General features: G+C 25.7%; 1 protein-coding gene across 2 annotated transcripts in view; it reads right to left on the minus strand.

The window, feature by feature from the left end:
* Window positions 1-21,963, minus strand: part of LOC136988746 (suppressor of lurcher protein 1-like) — a 210,179-nt gene that overhangs the window by 4,666 nt on the left and 183,550 nt on the right. For both annotated transcript variants that reach the window (XM_067286709.1, XM_067286708.1), the window contains 4 exons: window positions 9,625-9,814; window positions 8,314-8,507; window positions 3,639-3,677; window positions 796-964 (listed from right to left, as the gene is read on the minus strand). In XM_067286709.1, the coding sequence (XP_067142810.1) occupies window positions 796-964; window positions 3,639-3,677; window positions 8,314-8,507; window positions 9,625-9,814 (592 nt within the window). The remainder of the gene's footprint in view (window positions 1-795; window positions 965-3,638; window positions 3,678-8,313; window positions 8,508-9,624; window positions 9,815-21,963) is intronic.

A 21,963-nucleotide genomic window follows, 5' to 3' on the forward strand; every position in this document is an offset into this window, starting at 1 on the left:
TTTGATTTTGTACAATTTTTCATTTTTTGATCATAATCGATTCTTGTCACAGATCAAGAAACATTATAAGTTTGATGCTTCTTAACGATTAATATCGGACAGTTTAAAACAATTTTCCGATTTATAACGACAATGTCTACTATTACAGATTAAAAAAAAGAGGGGAAAGAGACATATCGATGTTACTGATATATCTTTCTCCAAATATTATATTTCAGATGCTACTTTAGGAAGAAGTTATCGGGATAATGGGTTGAGCTGCTTAAATTCGTAACTAATCCAAAGATTGAATAATAACGGTGTCTGTTGACAGAAATGAAGACTTCATTTTCAGACGTTGATGTTCCCCTCGAGATTCTTAATGAGAGGCATCTTCTCTAGGGTCGTTAGTGTCTTACTGCTTGCTGTCAAACTTTGTATCGCTCCGTGTCACTTTTGTGTCATACTGTCAGAAGCACATTCGATGGAGGGAATTCTGCTAATACTCATTCTCACGACTGAAGCAGCTGAAAGTTTCCCTTGACTAACAAGTTACTAGGTTCCAAATGACTTTTCGTCTAATTTAAATTGACATCCAATACATTCTCAAATACGTTTATGTATCAACAAAATTTAATTTTCCTATAAACTTATTATAACATGAATCAAATATGATATAATCTATATTATTTGCGTGGAATTAATTCCCAAACTGCCACAAAATTTTTCTAAGCAATGCATTTTTTATTAGAATATCGTCAATACGTTCTTATTTTTTTATATTTCAATAATATTTATGAAATAAGAAATACTCACGGGGTGACTCCTTCAACATCAAAATACGCAAAAGTAATTTGAACTCTTCCGTTATTCTGAGCGTGAAAAAAATAGTGGCATTCGGTATTACGTGGATAATAACCGGGCCAATTCGGTGAGGTGAAGACGCCAGAAGTATTTACAGATGCATTGAAACTGAATCCACAAACTGAAAGACAGAATACTTTTATGAATTCGATAACAATTGAATTTTTCTTTAGAAATAGAATAAAAATCGTCCTAAATAAATGGCAATTTTCTCAGAATTAAAAATAAATAATAATTCTGTTGCGTTAAATAAAATAAATGTAAACAACTAATAATTTGCCACTCAACTCTATTGTTTTATGAAAAAAGCGAGAGTGATTTTCGAATTTGTTTCGGTTTTTATTCATTTTGTTATTCTATAACCACGTTTTCATTTATGCTCATCTCTTGAAAATAAAGACGAAAAAAATCTTTTGTCTATAGACTATATTAATTGTATAATTAAGAAACTTTCCAGGATGTTTCCCATAATAATCATCATTATTCATTTCTAATACGTAGGATTGAGGAAGAAAATAATGCATTAGTTTCTAACTTAAGAATTGTAATAAAATTTTAATAATTTGAAATTTTGACCTTTAATCTATAACTATCATACATTACAGCATGAAATCAAATTTTTATCACTAAAATTGTTATTAAAATGTTTTCAGTCTTATCCAAAAAGCTTTTCCGTTATCAGAACATCGATTTTGTGTAAAATGTAACGTTTTCTATTAATGAAAATTTAAGTTTCGTTATTATCATTAATAAAATTATCAACGTAGAACCGATTTATTGAATTAGTAAGAAGTTAATAATTCATATTTTATAAAGTTTTTTAACGTATTATAATCCTCTAACTTTTTCTTAATTTCTTTAATATCTATTATATACATATAGGCTACTATAAGTTAAATTATACATTAGGATTCATTTAAGCCTCAATTATGCCAATTGATGTTATCTTCTAACTAATGAAAGTTATAAAAATAGTTTAATTTTTAATTATAGTTTCTAGTATTTCTATGTTTAGATGTCCTTTCCAATAAGCTAGAATAAGCTAAAGTTATAATTGATAAATCAGCGTGGTTTGCTTGATGACTTAATGAGAGCCCAGTAATTAGAATGTTATCATAAAATTTGCAATATAATATGAAATATTATCTTTATTCGATATAATTATTATAGATACTAGGTAATTTAGATTGATAAAGCATTAATATTTATTATAGATATCACAATGCACATCAAAATTGTAATTCGTTTTTCATGGGCATATTGTATACTATTATATAATATAATAGGATTATTGTAGCCGTATACGATGATTATTATAGAATTAAAATGCAAAGCTAAATAATTACGAGTCATTTCATTAATATTAATTTAAAACAATATTAATAACCTCTGGTCTGTATAAATATTCTACAGACCTGCAAGTCGCATGTCAGTGTTCTCAATTATTCTGGGATCGATGATCCTCGGTAAAATCAAAACAAATAAATAAAGAATGAATAAAATAATTGCAAATATATTTTGCTTAATATAATTAATAAATTCAACATTATCAAATACTCATTAATTTACTTATTGATATTTTTTTGAAAGCTACTATAATAATTTGTAAATACTTTAAAATGTAATTAAAAAGATCAAATAAAAGCGTTAAAAAAAATATTAAATTATTTCAAACGTAAAGATTCTTGTCTAAATAAATGATGACATAATTGTACTATTTTATACTTATAATTTCAATGTTATAGAATTATATAATCATTAAATTTGGCTATAATAATCATTAGATACGGACTAATCACACACTACAAAAATCTTTATTAACGACTTTAAATCCCGTTATGCATTTCTGCCTTTATGAAGGTGAACAGCAGAATAAGCATCAGATATCTATTGTTGCATTCTTGAGTAAAAAATCGCAGACCGGCTGAAAGGGGCCATTGTAAAAGCCAAAATGAATACTGGAATTTAGAATCGTTAATAAAGAGTTTTATGGTATATGATTAGTTCTTATATAATGGTTATTGTAGCCAAATTTGTTAATTATATGAACATATATACGGACTATTATTTGTATGTGTATGTGTAGGATGTCATAGGATTATTTGTATGTGTATGTGTAGGATTATTTGTGTGTGTGTTTATATATATATTTTTAGATAATCTTCATATATATATATATATATGAAGATTATCTAAAAATCAATGCACATTGCAAATTAAGATTCACAGTTTGAACAATTATTTCTAATATAATAGACAAGTTATAAGAATTAATTAATTTGTATAATTGAATTCATGTTAATGTTTGATTATGCAATTGTGAGACTATTTCTAAAATAAAGAGTTACTTTCTTCATTTAAAAAAATTCGCTGTTTTATTGCAATTCTCTTGAGAGCAATTTTCACAAATGAAAAAGTCTTTTAAATAGAATCTGTATAATTTTTTATTTTGTATTTATTAATATAATAAATTGATTTTATATATATATGATAAGTTTTTAAAAAATGTATTTTCATAATGCTTTTATATTATAGAACATTTCTTCATTTTGCAGAAATAAAAAGAAATGTTTGATGGATTTGAGAACTTTTTTAGCCTGTAGAACGATTTTATCAATAGTTGTTATGGAAGTAAATAAAGCAGACGTGACTTTAAAAAATCATTTTTTGAAAGTAAATTCATAACTGACAGACTAATGACGCATCGATATTTAAAACAGTGCTAAGTTAGCGTTTTCTTTTCAGTCTTATAAACAGTTGGTTTTTATGAAGTTTGCTCAGCAAAGAGCACTTACCTGATTTCGAATCCGGTTTTCCTGCAGAAACACCAAAGTCTGAAAAGAAAAGGAAAGAATAAAAAAAGAAGAAAACGAAGAAAAAAGAAAAGAAATTCACGGAGTCAGCAAGACTTGATACTTTCTCTTTCGACTATTGAAACGTTGAAGTGGGGTCAGGCTTTTAGAATCACCCCCTTTTTTTGGTGACAGTATCTGTTTAAAAGTTGATCTTAAAGAAAGTAGTTTGATATTGGAAATTTTTCATCACAGTTTTGAATAAAGTTCGACAATCACCAACGTTATTTTCACACGTCTTATTGAGAGTTAATTTAATATTTCCAGAAAAATAATAACATAATAATAATAAAATAGTTTGTAAACTTTTAATAAATACTTCATATTTTTAGATTTTGATAATACAATGAAGTAAAAATAGACATTTATGTTAAATCATTTATTTCTGCTTAATATTAGACACTTCAGCTCAAAAGTAATATTTAAAAATCAATAAATGCTTCATATTTATGATATTATAAAATAAATTTCACGTGTAGAAGAAACTTTAATTTTGAACTAGAAGTTATATTTAATAAATACGATAAGGTTAAAAAAAATAACAGATATAAAAACCAAATCATGCACTTTTTATCATTTCTGTCTCAGTAAACTATCATATCTCAAACACAATTAAATTGTATTCAATAAAATTTAATTGTGTTTGAGATACGATAGTTAATAATAGGGCTTACATGTATTCGGTACCTATGTATATTGTAATGTATAAAATAATTAAGGAAAATTCAATTACAATCTATAATTATTTATTGATCTGATAATCAAATTTATCTAATTACTAGATGAATTGGGACAGTATCAAATTAAAGGAGAATATAAATATTATTTCTATTTCGAGTGTAGAATAAAATGTATCAGTCACTTTTATAACCTCTTAAAAGGGGTTTTTTGGACGAATAAACCGAAATGTTATGTCCTTCTAATCCGACTGTCATTCGAGTTCAAGAATTACTCAGAAGACGATTATCTGAAATATCTGAGAATTAATTTTCTTCTGAGTAATTCTTCAACTCGGGTGAGAGTCGGATTCGAAAGACATAAAATTTCGGTTTATTCGTCCAGAAATCCCTTTTAAATGGTTATAAAAGTGACTGATTATATCCGGCAAATATTGCTAATTTTTAGCTTCTTATTAAATAAATGTATACTTCTTCATGTAAAAATACAATTTTTTCTAAGCAAGTAACACTAATAATATTTACCACATTACAGTAATGTTTAGGTCTAGTATTGAATATGAACTTTCAATAGTAAAGGAAAATTCATTAAACGCTTTTGATGGAATTAAATTCAGCTTGGGCAAAATCTGGATACATTGCAGTACTCATCAGAGTAAAAATGAACTTCATTTGTGTTGAAAATTGACATTTTTTTTTCTGTAAGCAGTACACTACAAAAAGTTGTCAATTTTCAACACTTAAACGAAGTTCATTTTTACTCTCCCTGAAAGTACAGCTTATGCTAATATTTACCAGTATATCAGTTCTATTAAACAACTTCATTTATTATCTCATGTGGCTTTGACCTTTATATTCTAACATCATAACACAGACAATTATCTGATGCAAATAAATCATTCTATTATTTTTCAACGTTTCTTGGTACATTTCTTTCATAACATCTTTCGGCATAACATTCTATCATGGTTATTATTCTGTTTTTCCCTTTCGTTTTCATCATTTACTTTTGTATATAACAAAACATTTAATATTCAGTAAACAATAATTAATTTCAAATCATTAAATAATAATTCAATAATTTTATTTGAATATTCAAATTTAAATTTTTATTAATGAAATGTGAATTCTGTAAACTATTGCTGCAAATATCTAGAATATAAACTTCGTGCCAAAACTTTTACCTCCATCGATAGAAATATAAAACAATTCTAAAATAGCTTTATTAACTTATAATTCACTTATGCATCATTTCATAAGTGAATGATGAATATTCTTTATTATTTTCTAAAGCATTATTAAGAGTTTTGCTGTTTAATTGAATGAAAAATAGCACCACCAAGTGGTATAACAACGAGTTGAAGACTTTCTACAAATAATGCAATTAATCAGTCAAAACAATGTTTGATAATATATTATTATTAATTATTATTTAAAGTGATAAATAAATAATGTATAGTTAGAACCATAATCTGAAATTGATTTTCAAAATGAAATTATTTGTGTAATTATTTGGCAAACCATTCATTAATATTCACTATGAAATTGTTAGTAGCTAGATATTGAATCAACGTTCTACATATTTAATATTCAGTAGAATGTATACAACATAGCTTTAAACAGAGGTTAGATTTGTGAACTATCGAATTTATGAAAAAAATATCACCGAGTAGCAACTTTTACATTACGTGACTGAACATACTTAACCTAGAACAACGATCTTACATACCAATATTTTATTATTTTATTTATTTCATTGTAGTTTGAGAATCGTTGATTTAGAAAATATGTTCTGAAAGTACTTTTAAACTTTTCTTTTGAAGTGCGATAAAACTGTAGGACAAAACGTTATAACACGCAACTATGACATCAGCAAAGCGATTAATACTATATTCACATTAACATTAAAGTCGTTCAGAAATTTTTATGTCAGTGAAAATATAACAGGAATTTATGTACATAGTAAAAATTGTACTAAATTGAATAATCTTTCCTTTCTGAACTAAAATTTACTTCTAGTCCTTTCTATCTTTTGATAAATCGTTCATTTTAAAGGTCGGATGCATTTAATATTCAAGTAAAATCATTTCATATAAAGTAGGGGAGCCAATTATGACCCCAAGTTTAAACTATTATTCTGAACAATTCCATTTTTTTCCAAGGAATGGTTAAGTTATCACTTAGATTCTAGGTGTAGCTTAGCCATTTCTTATGAGAAAAAATTGGAATTGTTCAAAATAATAGCCCACACTTGATGAGTCATAATTAGTTCCCCTACCTTATTTGTTTTTTGCTATTTATCAAATTTATTGATAAACTTTATATCATTACATTTGATACAATATTAATCTATACCATTAATTACTAATTATTAATATAGATATTAAGATCATTAATTATATTCGACCGTTATTACTTAAGGTATTTGTAAGTAATCAGCTCGATATGAAGCTCTGGGATATTCTACAACTTCACAAAGAATACACGAGCAGTATTAATACAGCGCGAATGTCAATAATCATAAAAAAATAAATGATAATTAGGACTATGAAGAATATATACTAACACTAACAATGGTATGAATAACACTTGAATTGTCGATGACGCAGACATCAATATTGATGTGGAGTATGGATGTTAGCTCCCAGTTGTCCATAAAGAAGACAAGCAGCGTAAGACATCCACGAAGAGATAACATCAAGAATGATAAATTTTAAGTAAAAATTTTTTGTAAAATTTCTTTTAAAAACTCAATTACATTTCAATTTTCTTAATGACAAAGAATGTAACAGAAATCTTTTTCTGTTCAAGACCATCAGATCCAAATATACCATCAGAAAAGAGCAATGATTGACAATGAGTTTAAATTCCTTATTTCATCAAGCTTACCTAAATAGAAATAATGACATTCTTAAACTAGTTTGACTAATTTATCTTTCTTCACTCTGAAAAGATTAAACGACTTTTCAAGACTTTATTATTATTTTTTTATGGTGAAAATTTAATGTTAATAAGATAGTTTCATCCTGATTTCAAGATTATTTCTTTAAAAAGTTCTTCATTTTCATAGGCAAATGAGTTTACCCCTTCTACTATATAAATTCACTTAATCTTAAAATAATTTTATTCCGATTTCAATATTATCTAAATTTCATTATAATTTCATCTTGCTGAGTCGCTTAGAAAATGAAATTATGACAAAATTTTGTTAACAAAATAAATAAGTTGTAAAAAGAATTAAATTATAATAAAAACAGGATTAATTTATATTGAAAGTTGGGTGAAAATATTTTCGAAGCGAGGTGAACTCACATTGAAAGGAGATGAATTTATTTGCATGTGAAAATGAAAAGTTTTGCAAATAAGGTGAATGGAAAAAGGGGAGAAATTATTCGATAAATATTATAATTTTTTATTAACTTTATATCTATTTTTTTACATTTACGTATGGTATACTACAAATCAAATGTTATATTTAATAAATTTTTCAAAACACTCTGAAAAACTAACCAAAAATAAATTATTTATTCCTTATCCTGAAAAAATTCAATAGCTTCTTAGCTTTTAAAAACATTTTTATTAAGTTTTTTAATTATAACAACATATACTACAGCACAATAGTGTAACCAGGGAGTTTTGAGGGAATAGTTTAACCAGTATAACCAGCAGGATTTGGATCTGCTTACCTCTGTAAATAAATAAATGAAGAAAAATCAAAGAAGTACAGGAAAACGGTTTGAATGTAAAAACGAGGTGTTTTTACACCTGTATGATACATACAATATCTAAGCGCTAGTTATGTCTACAATGGTACAAGGTTAATGTAGTTTTGCCCGAATTAGGGTCCTAATATCGGTTCTAGTTACAGTACAGCTATGATAGCTTACTATAAAATTACTAATGAGGGTCTTACAATAGAATGATGTACGAGTGTAACTTACTTGTAACAAATCTGTAGACTGCTCGAAAGCCTTTAATGTCGGGTGAAGAGGTATAACTTCTAAATTCTGCCACCATAGTAGGACCATTTGACATTAACTGTGCTGGGAGTTTGTTTTTACCGCAAAAACTGTCTATACGTTCTTTTTGTCCATTGATTGTAATCGAGACTGTTACTGCATCAATGTTTTCGCAACTATAAAGTAAAATTTAAAACGTCAGAAGAGTTTAATAATTTATCTTTTAGACAGGAAAACAATATATGAATATATTATAACAAATACATTGTTACAAATACATGTAGACTCTAGTAATTAATTAAGAAAAATTGATTCTTCCCGAGGCTAAACATATTTTTCTGTATAAAATTTAGTCTTTCGCTAGAAAACATACAGCTTACATTTAAGATTTAGGCTATACTCTGAATACTCTTTTTATTTATACAGTATATCTCGTTATATATATATTCAAAATTTTAAAAAAATATAAATTTATTAATATTATTTTAAAATGAAACAAATCAAATAAATTGACTCATATTTCGAGTGAACCATATTTCATAAAATAAAATGAATAATTCATTATCGTAAATTGTATTTAGGATTCTCTCGTATAAAGCATAAAATATACATTTAAATAATGTACATTTATGAAAATAAAATTAAGTTTAATAAAAATAATTATCTAAGGGTCATAAATAAATTGATAAAACCAATCTTTTACTTTAAACAGACAAGTACTATTTATGTTGTAATAATTTATCTTTTCGCTTTGAAATTATAATAAATTGCTTCCATGTTAATTTAAATTGTTCAATAGTCGAATAATGTTAGGGATTAAAATAATTTTAAAATATATCATTACATAAGTTTATTATTCAGTAGAAAATGAGCGTATCAATTCCTAAACGATTAAAGGCAGTTCTTTGTCAATTTTTTAAAAATAATATTAATATTATAAAAAAAATTAAAAACTTAAATTAATAACACCATAAAACTTTACAAAATTTATACTAAAAATTCATATTTTTAGTATAAATTTTGTAAACGTTTCATGGTGTTACTAAAACTTCAAATATATTTAATATTTATTACAGTAATTAACTTTTACTTATAGACAACTGTTGTAAATTTGTCACTAAATTTATGGGCGCAAACTTCAGATATTGATTAAAATATAATCATTTTAAAAATATTAAATAGACATAATTTAAGAAATTAAATTATTTTTAAGATTTCACAGAAAATTAAAATTAATATTTAAAAAAAAAGAATTATTTTAATAGACAATTGGAGTAATATCCATATACTCACTCTCTTGCGGTTTCATCGGGTTTATATAGATCAAAATCAGTGAAGAGGATTTGGACTCTTTCTTTTCCTCTCCCGGAAAAGTGATAAATACAATGAGTGTTAGCTGGATAAGATCCGGGATAGTTTGGACTAGTAAAAGTACCATTTTTTGACATCCGACTGCTAATTCTGCTACCACACATTGTAACTGCTGTAAAGAACAGAATTGTAAAACTATATCAAGACAAAAATAATCAAAAATGGCTCGAACATATTTTATAGCAAAATCGATTTTTCTTCATTTTAAAATATTTCTAAAAAATTTCTGCTATTTAGTCAAACTATATCAAACATTTTATTAAGGTTAATAAATGAGAAAATTCGTTAAGCGGAACACGCAGCTTCGGCTTATGACATCAGATTCACTTCATGGCATGCCAACAATTTAATTTAAACCCTACTTTCTGCCAAACTGTAAATGTGCAAATATTTTATACGTTGTAAGCTACATCTTATTCCGACAGTATCTGCAGTTCCAGATTCCAGGAAGTAGAATTTATGGCTACTTGTAGGCATTATTGTTTTCTTAGGCAATAAATATACTCTTATTTTAGAGTTTGATTAACATTATTGACAATCAATAACTCAGAGTTTTTTTTTTAAAATTAAAAATAAAACTGTATTGTTACTCCTAATGTTGTTTATAGCTATATTTTATATTTATTTAATTAATGATCTCAATTCAAAACAAACTTTTCCTTCAGAATTATATATATATAAATGCTTTAAATCTATAAAAAGATTTATTATAATTTCGAATGGATATATTATTACAGTATTTGAGTAATGTACTGGCGTGATAATTAGATTTTTACACGAATCAAATTTCCCTCAAATTCATTGAAGAAGTGAAAAATTAAGTATTTGAAAAATAGATAAATTTTTGTTTTACTAATAACTGCATCGACAATATTATCAAGTCATCAGAATCTGCCAACAGAATGGGAGGCAGTTACAGTTAATGAGATATTAGTGAAGAACAAATTATCTATCTAGATTTTCATCATCCCATCATACTTAAATGTCCAAATTATCGTCACCTCATTAAGCTTTCATTTCCGAGTCCGAGCCAAGTATCGATTATTTTTTGACGCATTCATAGGCGAAATGTTTTTTTTTTTTATAGGCCGAAACCATAATTATTTTGCGTTAATTTAGTAACATTCCTAAGTAAAGCATTTTCGAGTTCATTTATTGTGATTTGAACTTTAAACGCCAGATGGCAGCGTAGTTATTGGAGAGAAAGTCCAGAAGCAATTCAAAGGACATTCGGATCGATCAACCGAAGTTTTGGCCAACTTTTTCTACTGTGTCGATACATTATACAATCTGAAAATAAACGAGATTTGCGGAGTGTTGAGTATGCAGGAGTCCCATTTAATCCATTTCAATCGTGTCACTTCTATAAAACAATTCATATCTAAATATTAATCATATTTACTATTGAAATAATCTGAATAACACATTATATATGAGCAATACTTTTAAAAAGATATACTTCCTTTGAATTTAAATGTCAACAATATCTATAGTTAAGTAAATAAACAAGATTTTAATTAAATGTTTTCTTTGAAAAATCGAAAGAATTTAAAATGAACTTTGAATTATTTAAATTAAACGATAGACAAATACAAATTATTTTTTAAAAATATAACATTAAGAAACTGTATTCATTTTTTTGTTAGATTTTTAAAAATGCTGTACTTTCAACATAGTTTTATTTAATTAAAATAAATTTTAAGAGTTTATTTCATTAATTTTAATAGTCATAATTAAGTTATACATATATTTAATGATATTAAGCTTGTTAAAAATTACTATACAAAATAACAAATTAATTGACTTAATAAATAACAAACAGTTGTTAGTACTTGAAATAAATATGTACAGTATTTGTATTAATAATAAATCTGTACAAATAAAACATGAAATAAATCTGTACATTACAAGTACTGTACATACAAGTATTTATTTCAAGTACTAACAGTGGTAAAACAATAACATTTTTTAATTTTAAATTATTTAAGCAATGAAGCTTTATATTAAAATATAAAATTAAAAGATTAATATAACACATTGAATCAGTAATAATAAAAATTCATGTCTAAAATTTATTTTTAATTATTATTATAATTAATTTAATGAGAAAAGTTCTATGAATTCTTAATGAAATTATTAAAGATATTAATAACTAGTAATTATATTTTTCGAATAAAGTTTTATTGTTATAAAACATTATGTTAAAATAAAATACAAGCAATATTAAGTAATTCAAATATAAAAGTACCGAAAATGTTGAAGATTTTCAGAATAATCCAGATTTACATGAATTTTGGTAGAATATTTTAATGATGTTTTCATAACTTAAATGCAGTAAAAACTTTGAACTCATTTTTTTTTCTTTGTTTGTTGTGTGTATGTTAAAGAAAGCGCTTTCGACTATTGAAATATCCAATCGAACGTTTCTAGCTTCGATAAACTCTTGACCAACAATGGAACCAAAGTGTCCTTGAACGGTTCCGTTTATTGATTTAGTTGCAGAAAACTAGGAAAGAGAAGTCCTTTTTACGATCGAAACGATTTTATCCAGAGATATTTAAATATTGTTGAAGCTAAATACAAAACAAAATGGATAATTGGATCATAGTTCAATGTAGCCATTGTTGAAATAGTAAAGAAGAGAAAAGTTTTCTTTAATTCATGCAAGAAGGAATGGATAATCGATGATGTAATAAATAATTTAATTTAATGAAACAAGGAAAGTAAATATATTTTAATATATAATTATATTAATTTATACATATATAAGTTTCTATCGTTATAAAATGTTTAAATTTCAAAATAAATAAAGAAGTGTCATACTATTAGTGAAAATTTTTAAATATATTACACGCATTAATAATTTTGTTTTCCAACAAACACGGATAATAATACAGTGGAAAGTTTACGGACAATCCTATGGGCAATTTGGCAGCTTTGACATGTCTAGTGGGTATTAGTGCATGTTACAAGACTAATTTATGACTATTATAGTAAAATATTTAATGATTTGTGGCATTTTAGAGATCAATTCGCTATCTAAATTGACAGTAAAAACAATCGAAAGAAATAACACACCAACTCTTTCTCTATTTATTAAGTAAGAAAATACAAACCAAAACTCTTAAAAGATATATAAATTTCGAATAATTAATCAAGTTTATCCTACTTGAAAGAAATGAAAAATCTAAGATAAACATTTTATATTAATTAATTGAATGATATTAATTAACACATCTAGTAAAACAAGCCGTAAGTAGATTAATTTATTTATTTTTTATTTAGTTTCTAATTTCACTCGGTTTAATTTAATTATGTTCCAAAAAGAAATGATTTATTTTCATCTAAAGTCAGATTATTTTTATAATTAACGAAATAGAGCATATAATAACTGTTTTTCTTGTTTGGTTAAACATATTATTTTTCTATATATTAAGTTTTTATTCGTAAATAAAATAATAAATTAAAACTAAATAAAGATCAAATTCATGGTTTAATGAAGCGATAAAACTAAAATATTCACGATGCTTTTACTAATAAATTTTATAATCTTTTATTAAAATACTAAATCTGTAATAAGAAATTATTTAATATCAATACAAAAATAATTAATTTAAATAATGCTGCTATTCTAGAATCTTAAAAAGAAAAAAACTATATAAAAAAATAACAACTACTCAACATCTTAATGCACCAATAAATTTTTATTTATTATTAATAATTTAATCTTTAAAATAATATAAAAAATACAAAATTGCGAGTTTTATTTTAAACTAACTGTTAGGTTTAAAATATAAAAATGGTCTTCTTGGATCATTCAAGAATTAAACGATTTCTCCTGAGTTTCCTCATGTCCCTTCATTTTGGTTTATAATTGAGCAACTCTTTTGGCAGTTGTCTGTCTGCCATTTTGTTTACATGTTGTTTCTATATCTGTCTATATTTTGTTATGCGGTTATTAATAAAGAATATATCTAGATCTTTTCTTATGTCTTTGTTCCATATCTATCCAGTCTGAGGCAGCCTTTAACATATTGAAAAAAATTACATTTCGCTTGCTTATGATCACTCATGTTTCAGAATCGTATAATAGAACTGGAATTGCTATAACTTTATAAAATTTGTGTTAGGTCTCTGTTTTCCTTTCTTACGTGTTTCTGGTCATACCACAGATTGCTTGAGACTTTCGTAATTTATTTACATAAGAATGTACTGTACAATACATAAGTTTCAACAACATTCGAAATAATCTTAAAAAATCATTCTCTGCACATGAATAAATGACATATTAAAACGATAACTATTGACAAATATTTATTAATTAATGAATTAAGTTTAAAATATAATTCCCAGTTTAATCATTTTTATTCCCACCCAAAAAAACTAAATTCCAATAAATAAATGTTAGGTTTGAATCAGAAAGATTTAACATTTTCCAATTCCTACTGAAAATTCAATTAATTAAACCAATTTTATTTCTTCTTGCTTTTATCTAATTGATTTTAACCATCTCATAAGCTCATAAAAACGAATTTAATTACATTTGCGGTTTGACAGTGTACATGAATTTCATGTTTATAGTGAAATCTCGATACAGTGCCCTTCTAAATAACGCCTTTCTCGTAAAACGTCAATGAATTTTTGCTTCCCCATAAATAGAAAATTTGTTTATGCATTGTAAGCGACATTTTTATTATGAAATCACGGGACTTTTTCAATTTCAACCTTGTGTGTACAGCTCATCACTATATCTGAATCTCTTTCACGTACTTCGGCTTAGCATCACACTCGTTTTAGTGTATTGTCATATCCCAACAAATAGTAGCTCTAAATCGAAGTTTGATTGTAAATAACGCTTCACTCGTTTTTCGTTAGATATGTAATGTTTTATTAACGTTAATATTTTGGATACTTAAAATCATTCACTAAACAGTTAATAATTAAATCAATAATCTTAAAATTTAAAAAATATTCGAAAGCTATTACAAAAAACTTTGAAACACTTTTATTCCTATAATACAGTGGTTCTTAACAAGAGGTCCGTAGAAAATTTTCAAGAGTATTTTATTATATCATAAGTATTTTATTTTAATACATACATTTCTATATAATTGGTTTGTTTTCTAATTTTATTTTATGCATTTAAAAACATTTCGAGAAGGGGTCCATAATCTTCACCTGACTGGAAAAGAGATCCAAGAAACAAAAAAAGGTTAAGAACCTCTGCTGTGATAGAATATTAAATGAAATTTAAAGTATTGATCCACTAAATTTTGAGATGATTTTTCAGAAAGTAAACAGATATTTTATTTCTAAATTTAATTATAAAATATATCTTATCATTTAGAGTAAAGTGACTTCTCATGAGAGTGTGCTTTTTATTATTGTTATAAAACTGTCACAGAAGATCATTATTAATTTAAGAAATAAATATTTATTAATTAAAGAAATTTATTTTCATTAAAATAACAAATGACTATTAAATTAATTTTATTGTAATTCAATTTCTCTAAATAACTTGATCTTCAAAGTTTTCAATTTGGGATTCAAAATTAAATATTGGTACGTAAGATATTTTTATTTTTAATTAAAAATCATTATTTAAAACTAAATTTTATAATAAAATTATTTTCTATGATTAACAAAAACCACTTCAAGAAATGCTAGCATCATTTATCCTATAAATTTAGCACAGTTTGTATTATATTATTATTATTTTTTTCTCCAAAGAAAGATATTATAAATTCTTTTTATTATACCATTAAAGTGATTAAATAAAGTAATTTTTATAATAATTAAATAAAATATTAAATTTTGTCAATTATATATGCGAACATGCACTATATAATCGTATAAAATAAATTTTTATAATTATTTTAAGTGAAACTTTCTATAAAACAGCAAAAATTTTGATCGTAATTTGTTTTTCGTGTTTTTGTTTTTAAAATATTATATTAATTTTAAACATCTTGACATTTTAAAAAAAGGAATAACCCAAAGGGAATATAAAATGAAAAATTTCAAAGAAGCAGTGAAACGAAATGAAAACAAAGAAATAGAGGAAGACATAATTAATGGCCAGTCATATTCTAACTTTTGTTTTTATAAAATTGAAATTATAAAAAGACGACATTCTTCATGGAATCTAAACAAATAACTACAAGTAATATTTAAATATTTGCAGAATTGCAGGAAACTTATTTACAATCGAAAGTAGTGATGACCAGATAAAATATATTGAACTTGATTTATTAATACGTGGTATCAGCACCTTAGGGACTTGATGGCCAGCCGCAATTTTGCTTGTTAAGGACATGCCCGATTCGCAACGCAGTCGATCAGAGGATAGGATAGGTAATAAAAAAGGATAGAGAATTACTCCCTATTCGAATTACATTTAAAAATTTATAATGATCCAGATACTATTTAAAACTGTTTCCTTACGATGCTTCCTATATTTTCTCATTAGCTGATAAGATAAAGTATATTAATGAATGAGAAAAAAGATGCATAATAGGAATATTCGTAAGTAAGGGGAAAATACTCTAAAAACGAATACGAAGGAGAAATAAAGAGCTCTAATGCACAAAATTTTCTCTAAGATAAAAAGAAATATTGTACTTAATTTTCCTTTTTTATTGGACCTTTATGTAGTTCTAATCTTCAGAAAACAATTTCTTATTATACAATTAGTTTAGGTTATGTTTACGTGAGAATTTAAAAACGTTAATTATATTAAAATAAAATAAGCTTTCATTTTGCCACAATTTTATGAGATTTTTTTTGCTGAAATGTTTATTTTTCTCATATTCATTATCTAGCATATTTATTTTAATCTCATATAAAATGATCATAAGGAATGTCACTGAAACATTAAGTATTAACAAAAAATATTAATTACTGTACATATAATTTTCATTTGATATAATTATAGAATTATAACAGTAATCAGACCTTTTAGTAATTATAAAATGCATTTTATTTTCTGTTTCTTTTCTTTAGTACAGTTAAAAAGTAAAATAAAATTCCGCTCAACGAACTAACAATCTTATTTTCAAAAATTGCAGCCTTGATTTTTATAGTTAAGCTAACTAGATCAGCTTTTGACAGTTCTTAGATGACTACACTGCTATTGACAGCTTCGACCGCATGGCGACAGAGGCTAAGTGCGAACTAGCATCGATCATCAAAAACCTTTCGGCTGCAGTATTTTTTTCTGTAAAAATGTGAAAACGTCGTTTGTCAATCTCGTCACTGACAGATGTCTTCAAACCGCTGTCTTTCTGTTGATTCACCACGCTCTGATAATGTTTCAGTGGGATAAATGATGATACCTCAAAAATACTAGAAAACACTCACATCAGCAATAGGTCAGGGAAAAAATTACAAAAAGTGCTTTTAAGAAATCAATAAAACAATCATTGCACTTAAAAAACTCACTGTAATTTTAAGAAATATGATCTTATTATTATTAAAATATACCCAGAAACTTATTAACGTTTATCAAAACTAGAAAGTCATTACTCAAATGATTAATCTTCAAGGTTCTAATTAGAGTTGTTTAACTTGAATGGTGTACTAATCCCACCAAAACATTAATCATTTTAAAATATGAAAAATGCGTGAAAATAACAAATTAAAAAAGATAAATTAATGTTTATTTATCTTCTGTGTATAAGGTAAATATCCCGAGTTCATACTGACGAATAAGCCGAATAAATAGCCTGAAGGTAACTGATTTGTTATGATTTATTCTAGTAAATATTTAAAATTTTATGGTATATATTTATTATATTTTTATAACCCTATGCCGTTAAAACTTGTGAAGAAAAAAATAATAATAAATAACCCTGGCAAGGTTTAGTTTACTATAAACATTTTAAAACTGAATAAGAATCGATTTGATTTTTTCTTTGCTTAATCCGGCATCAGTAAAATAGAGTAATGGTGATATTATAATAATTTCCATTCACTTCTTTATTACATAACATCAAATCGCAGCGATTTACATAACCATCAATAAGAATGCTATCTATTCTTATTCAGAGTAGTATAACCGCAATCATCACTGGATTTTCAAAAGTGACATTCTACAGAACTTCAATCACATTTTTCGGACTTAAATAGCTCTTTTAAGCATAAGACGATTTTCTAGAAAAAAGAAAATTGCACATTTGAAAATTTAACGTCAGATTTCTTTTGATATCCTTGCTTCGTTTTCTTATTCACCTCTTTCTTTTTCCTTTAAGAATTAAAAGTGATAGCTTTTCTAGAGACTTGTCTCTAAATAGTTGATTTAATTCAAAGGAAAGCACATTAGCAAAGAAAGAATTCTCTGTAAGTAGATATTTTTGTCGTTTAGTAACATTTTTTAAAGTATCTTTTATCGTTTTAGAAAGTATAAATGAAATCAAACTTGTTTATTTTCTTCCAAATTTGTTAGTTTAATAATTTGTTATTAAGAACACTGCTTCAATCTCAATAAAAATTTAACTTTGTAAACTGAATCATTACAATTATAAAATAATTTGTTATGTTAACTATTAACTAATTTGCATCTATTTAATGGCTTACAGTTTTGAACAAAACTTTTTCATTTGCGACATTACTATGATTGTTTATACTTCTTAAATTTATCAAGGCAGTAAACGATGCTTTTATATAATTCGTAAACTTTTCCATCCTTAAAATGGCAAAACTTTATATACCACACTGCTCCATTTACTTTAAATAAAGTTGATATGACAAAATATTTTGTTGATATAAATTATTTACGTTGAAGAAAACATTTCGAATACATTCTTAACATATTTGAAATTTTTGATTTAAGTTAAAGCTCAGTGATTTATGATTAAGACTCTCTTATGATCTCGTTTTAACATTTCAAAACAAAAGAAAAATATTTTTAAATCGAAGAAAAAGCAAAAATCAAAAGGTTTTATACAAAGTATTAATATAAAATTCTGTATGTTTTAGCCGTCAAAAGGAAAGAAGACAGAAAAGAATCATCGAGGCTGGATTTAAGAAATCTGGTGACTCTCTTTCTCCACTTTTCTTGCACAGTTGCTCCTAATCTTGTTTAGAGACTCGATATCATGAGCGCTTCCGTTGTTGGCTGAAAATCTTGCCTTGATTTATTGACTTTACAACGAAAACAACGCACTTAGAACAAATGCAATGTCTTGTGGACTTTGTGGTGATTTCTGCCAAATCCTCTTCCAAGGACAGACCGACTTTTATGGGTTGTATCATTCCAACTGCGAAATGGTGTGTCTATCTTTCTACCAGGTTTTACTGCCTAACAGTATTTCAAAATTAGTCCGAGAACACATATCATCACAAACGAGATAGTCTACATTCAGCAACGTCTTTATTTCAGTTCCTTTACTTTCATTCCACCTTTATATTTTTAGAAAAATGTAATGGAATCATTATAACAAAAATTCCAAGAAAGAAATGAGGAAATGGAAAAGGGAATAGGCAGGAAAAGTCACTTACAAGAGATGAATATTATAATAGAAAGTGGAAGAAAGTGAAGCTGCAATTGTATTTATGAAGATGGTAGATGTTTTTCATAAAAATATTTTTAATAATTTATCTTTTCTATCTGCAGGTCAAAAATATTCATATCGTTACATCTATCTGAATATTAAAAATACTTATATTATTACATTTTATAATAAAAGGAAAATTTAAAAAACTAAGAGAAAAAGGTAAATAATTTGAAATATAGGAATAAACATAACAACAAATATATATATATATATATATAACCTCCAAATAACATCGACCTCCTAACAAGGGTCATTTTTTTCATGTTTCCATCAAGGGCCATTGTTCAGAAGTTTGACTGTACATCAATGATTATATGTTAATAAAATACTTTTTAGAAATAACTGAAGTATAGTATTATTACATTATTATAAAATATCTCCGATGAAAAAATTTCCATTAAATTAATGTTTACAACAAAGAGATTTTATTATCTTGTACTTATACGTTAAAATCATATTTCTAAATTGTTAAAATGGAAAAAGTTTGTAGGATTTTATAGAAGAAAACCATTCTGAACATCGAAAAATAGTCAAATAGTGCCACTCACAGTCAATAGACGAGATAAGTATAATAATTCTCCATAAAAGTGGATTGATGTCTAAAGACCACTTCTTACGACTCAATATAACTTTCTTTGATTTGTACTTAACTTATTTTCCTTCTTTGTCAAAGATTTCAGAACCAAGACTAATTCCATAAAAAAGCAATATATAGAAAAATTTTGAAATATGTCAATTATTTACAAAAATACTTTTATAATAAAACAAATATTTCAACTATTATTGACAAAGCCTACGATATTCAAACACAAAAAACGAGAATAAATTACTACTATAAACTACTAATAAATTACTAAATTAATAACGAGATTAAACATAATTCTTTTAGAAAAGCTTAACCCCTTTTTGGTTAATGTAACCCTTGGTGCCAAGATGGCGGCTCGTCTCTGATTCCAGCAAGGAAACAGTGGGACGCACGTTCTAACCTATCCTAACCTATTCTAATAATTTGGTTGCTAATAATTATGGTAATTTATTAATGTAATGTAACCCTTGGTGCCATCTTGGCACCAAGGGTTACATTAACCGTTTTTTTTTTTTTTTATTTCTTCATGAAAATTCTTTTCAAAATTGTTCTCATATTCTTTAAAACAGAAATAATTTTTAAAAATTAACAGTGAATAAACAATATTTTACAACATCCTCAAACGTATATGTGATAAATATAAAATTTCCATATCATTCTATTAGCAAAAATTTATTTGAATTCGTTTATTTTGAAATGATTTTCTATCAAATTATAAAGTTTATTTTAAGAAAAATGATATTTTTATAATTATATTTAAAAAATTTATTAAAAAAAACATTTATAATTTACAGCTACATAGTGAATTTGTAGAAATTCTCTTCAAAGGTAATCTCACAGGCCGTAATCTATAGAATAGATGTCTATTGAATTTTCTTCAAAACTTGAAGGCAATATAAACCAGCATCGACTTACCGACACAAGGCAGGAAAAGTATATGTCTCGAAGGACAACTTTCATTTCTACCAAAGCTTGTCGACTCTATCCAAGTTGCTACTGTTTCCGACATCTTCTAGAAGCTGGCGGATAAAGGACACAGGTTTACACTATCACATTTATTTTATCAAATGAGAGCAGCTTTTGGAATCTATCAGAACTATCAAAAAAATGCTTCTACCAATCAATCTCCAGTGTATATAGATCTCTTTCTCTATACATATAAGCCTACAGTATCCAGGCTTATTTTAATTGTCAGATATCATAAAATAGTATCCCCATTATAAATGAATGTTTTGGGATTAATTTAATTTTATGTAACATCTGTAACTATCTGGCGATATAAAAATTTTGAATGCAAATAGACGGCTAAAAATGTTAACGGCAATTAATAGAAATGAGATATTCAGAAATCTTAATTGCAAATATAAATAATAATGATCACCACAGCACTCATTAATCATCTAAAAATAAATATTAATTTCATTCTTCTTATATTTTAAGTGGAAATAGAGTTTAAGAGCTGTAAATGCATTTAAGAATTGAAAGGTTTTAGATTAAGAAAAGAAATGATTGAAAACGTATTGCTCGGGAGAGAAAAGTAGTGATTTAATCAGTTCAAAATGTTAAATCAGATTAAGAAATTGTTCATGGCAAAATAATCGCCTGCTGCTCCTACATTCTGATGAATGTCAGTTGCAAGATGAAGTTACTTAATCACGATAAATGAAACAAAATTTGATTCATTATTAACACTTTCATTCCTCTACTTATCAATTTATCTCTTAATTTTATTACTTTGCTTCAATTTTTATGTAATTAAGTAATTGTTTTTATGTAATTTTCACTTTCGAATAATTTGCCTATTTGCAATAGAATCTTAGAAATATCGTAATTTCTCAACTCGCAATTAAAATTTGTATTATCATTAATTTTATCAAGGTTCGATCATAATAGATAATTAAAACAGAAACATAAATGTAATGTAATCTATAAATTTAATTACATATAATTATAAATAAATTTAAACTAAATAAAAATATAAAACATTCATAACATTATTTTTACAAATAGAAGGATAAATTTTCGAAACGTCTGGCACGATTTAAGTAAAACCATATCGTAATTTGAATAAGTTATGTATAAACTATTAGCATAGGCAAAAATTTTAATAGTAGACTCACT

The sequence above is a fragment of the Centruroides vittatus genome, unplaced genomic scaffold (genome assembly GCF_030686945.1).
Source record: "Centruroides vittatus isolate TY-2023 unplaced genomic scaffold, ASM3068694v2 scaffold_386, whole genome shotgun sequence".
NCBI classification, from domain to species: domain Eukaryota; kingdom Metazoa; phylum Arthropoda; class Arachnida; order Scorpiones; family Buthidae; genus Centruroides; species Centruroides vittatus.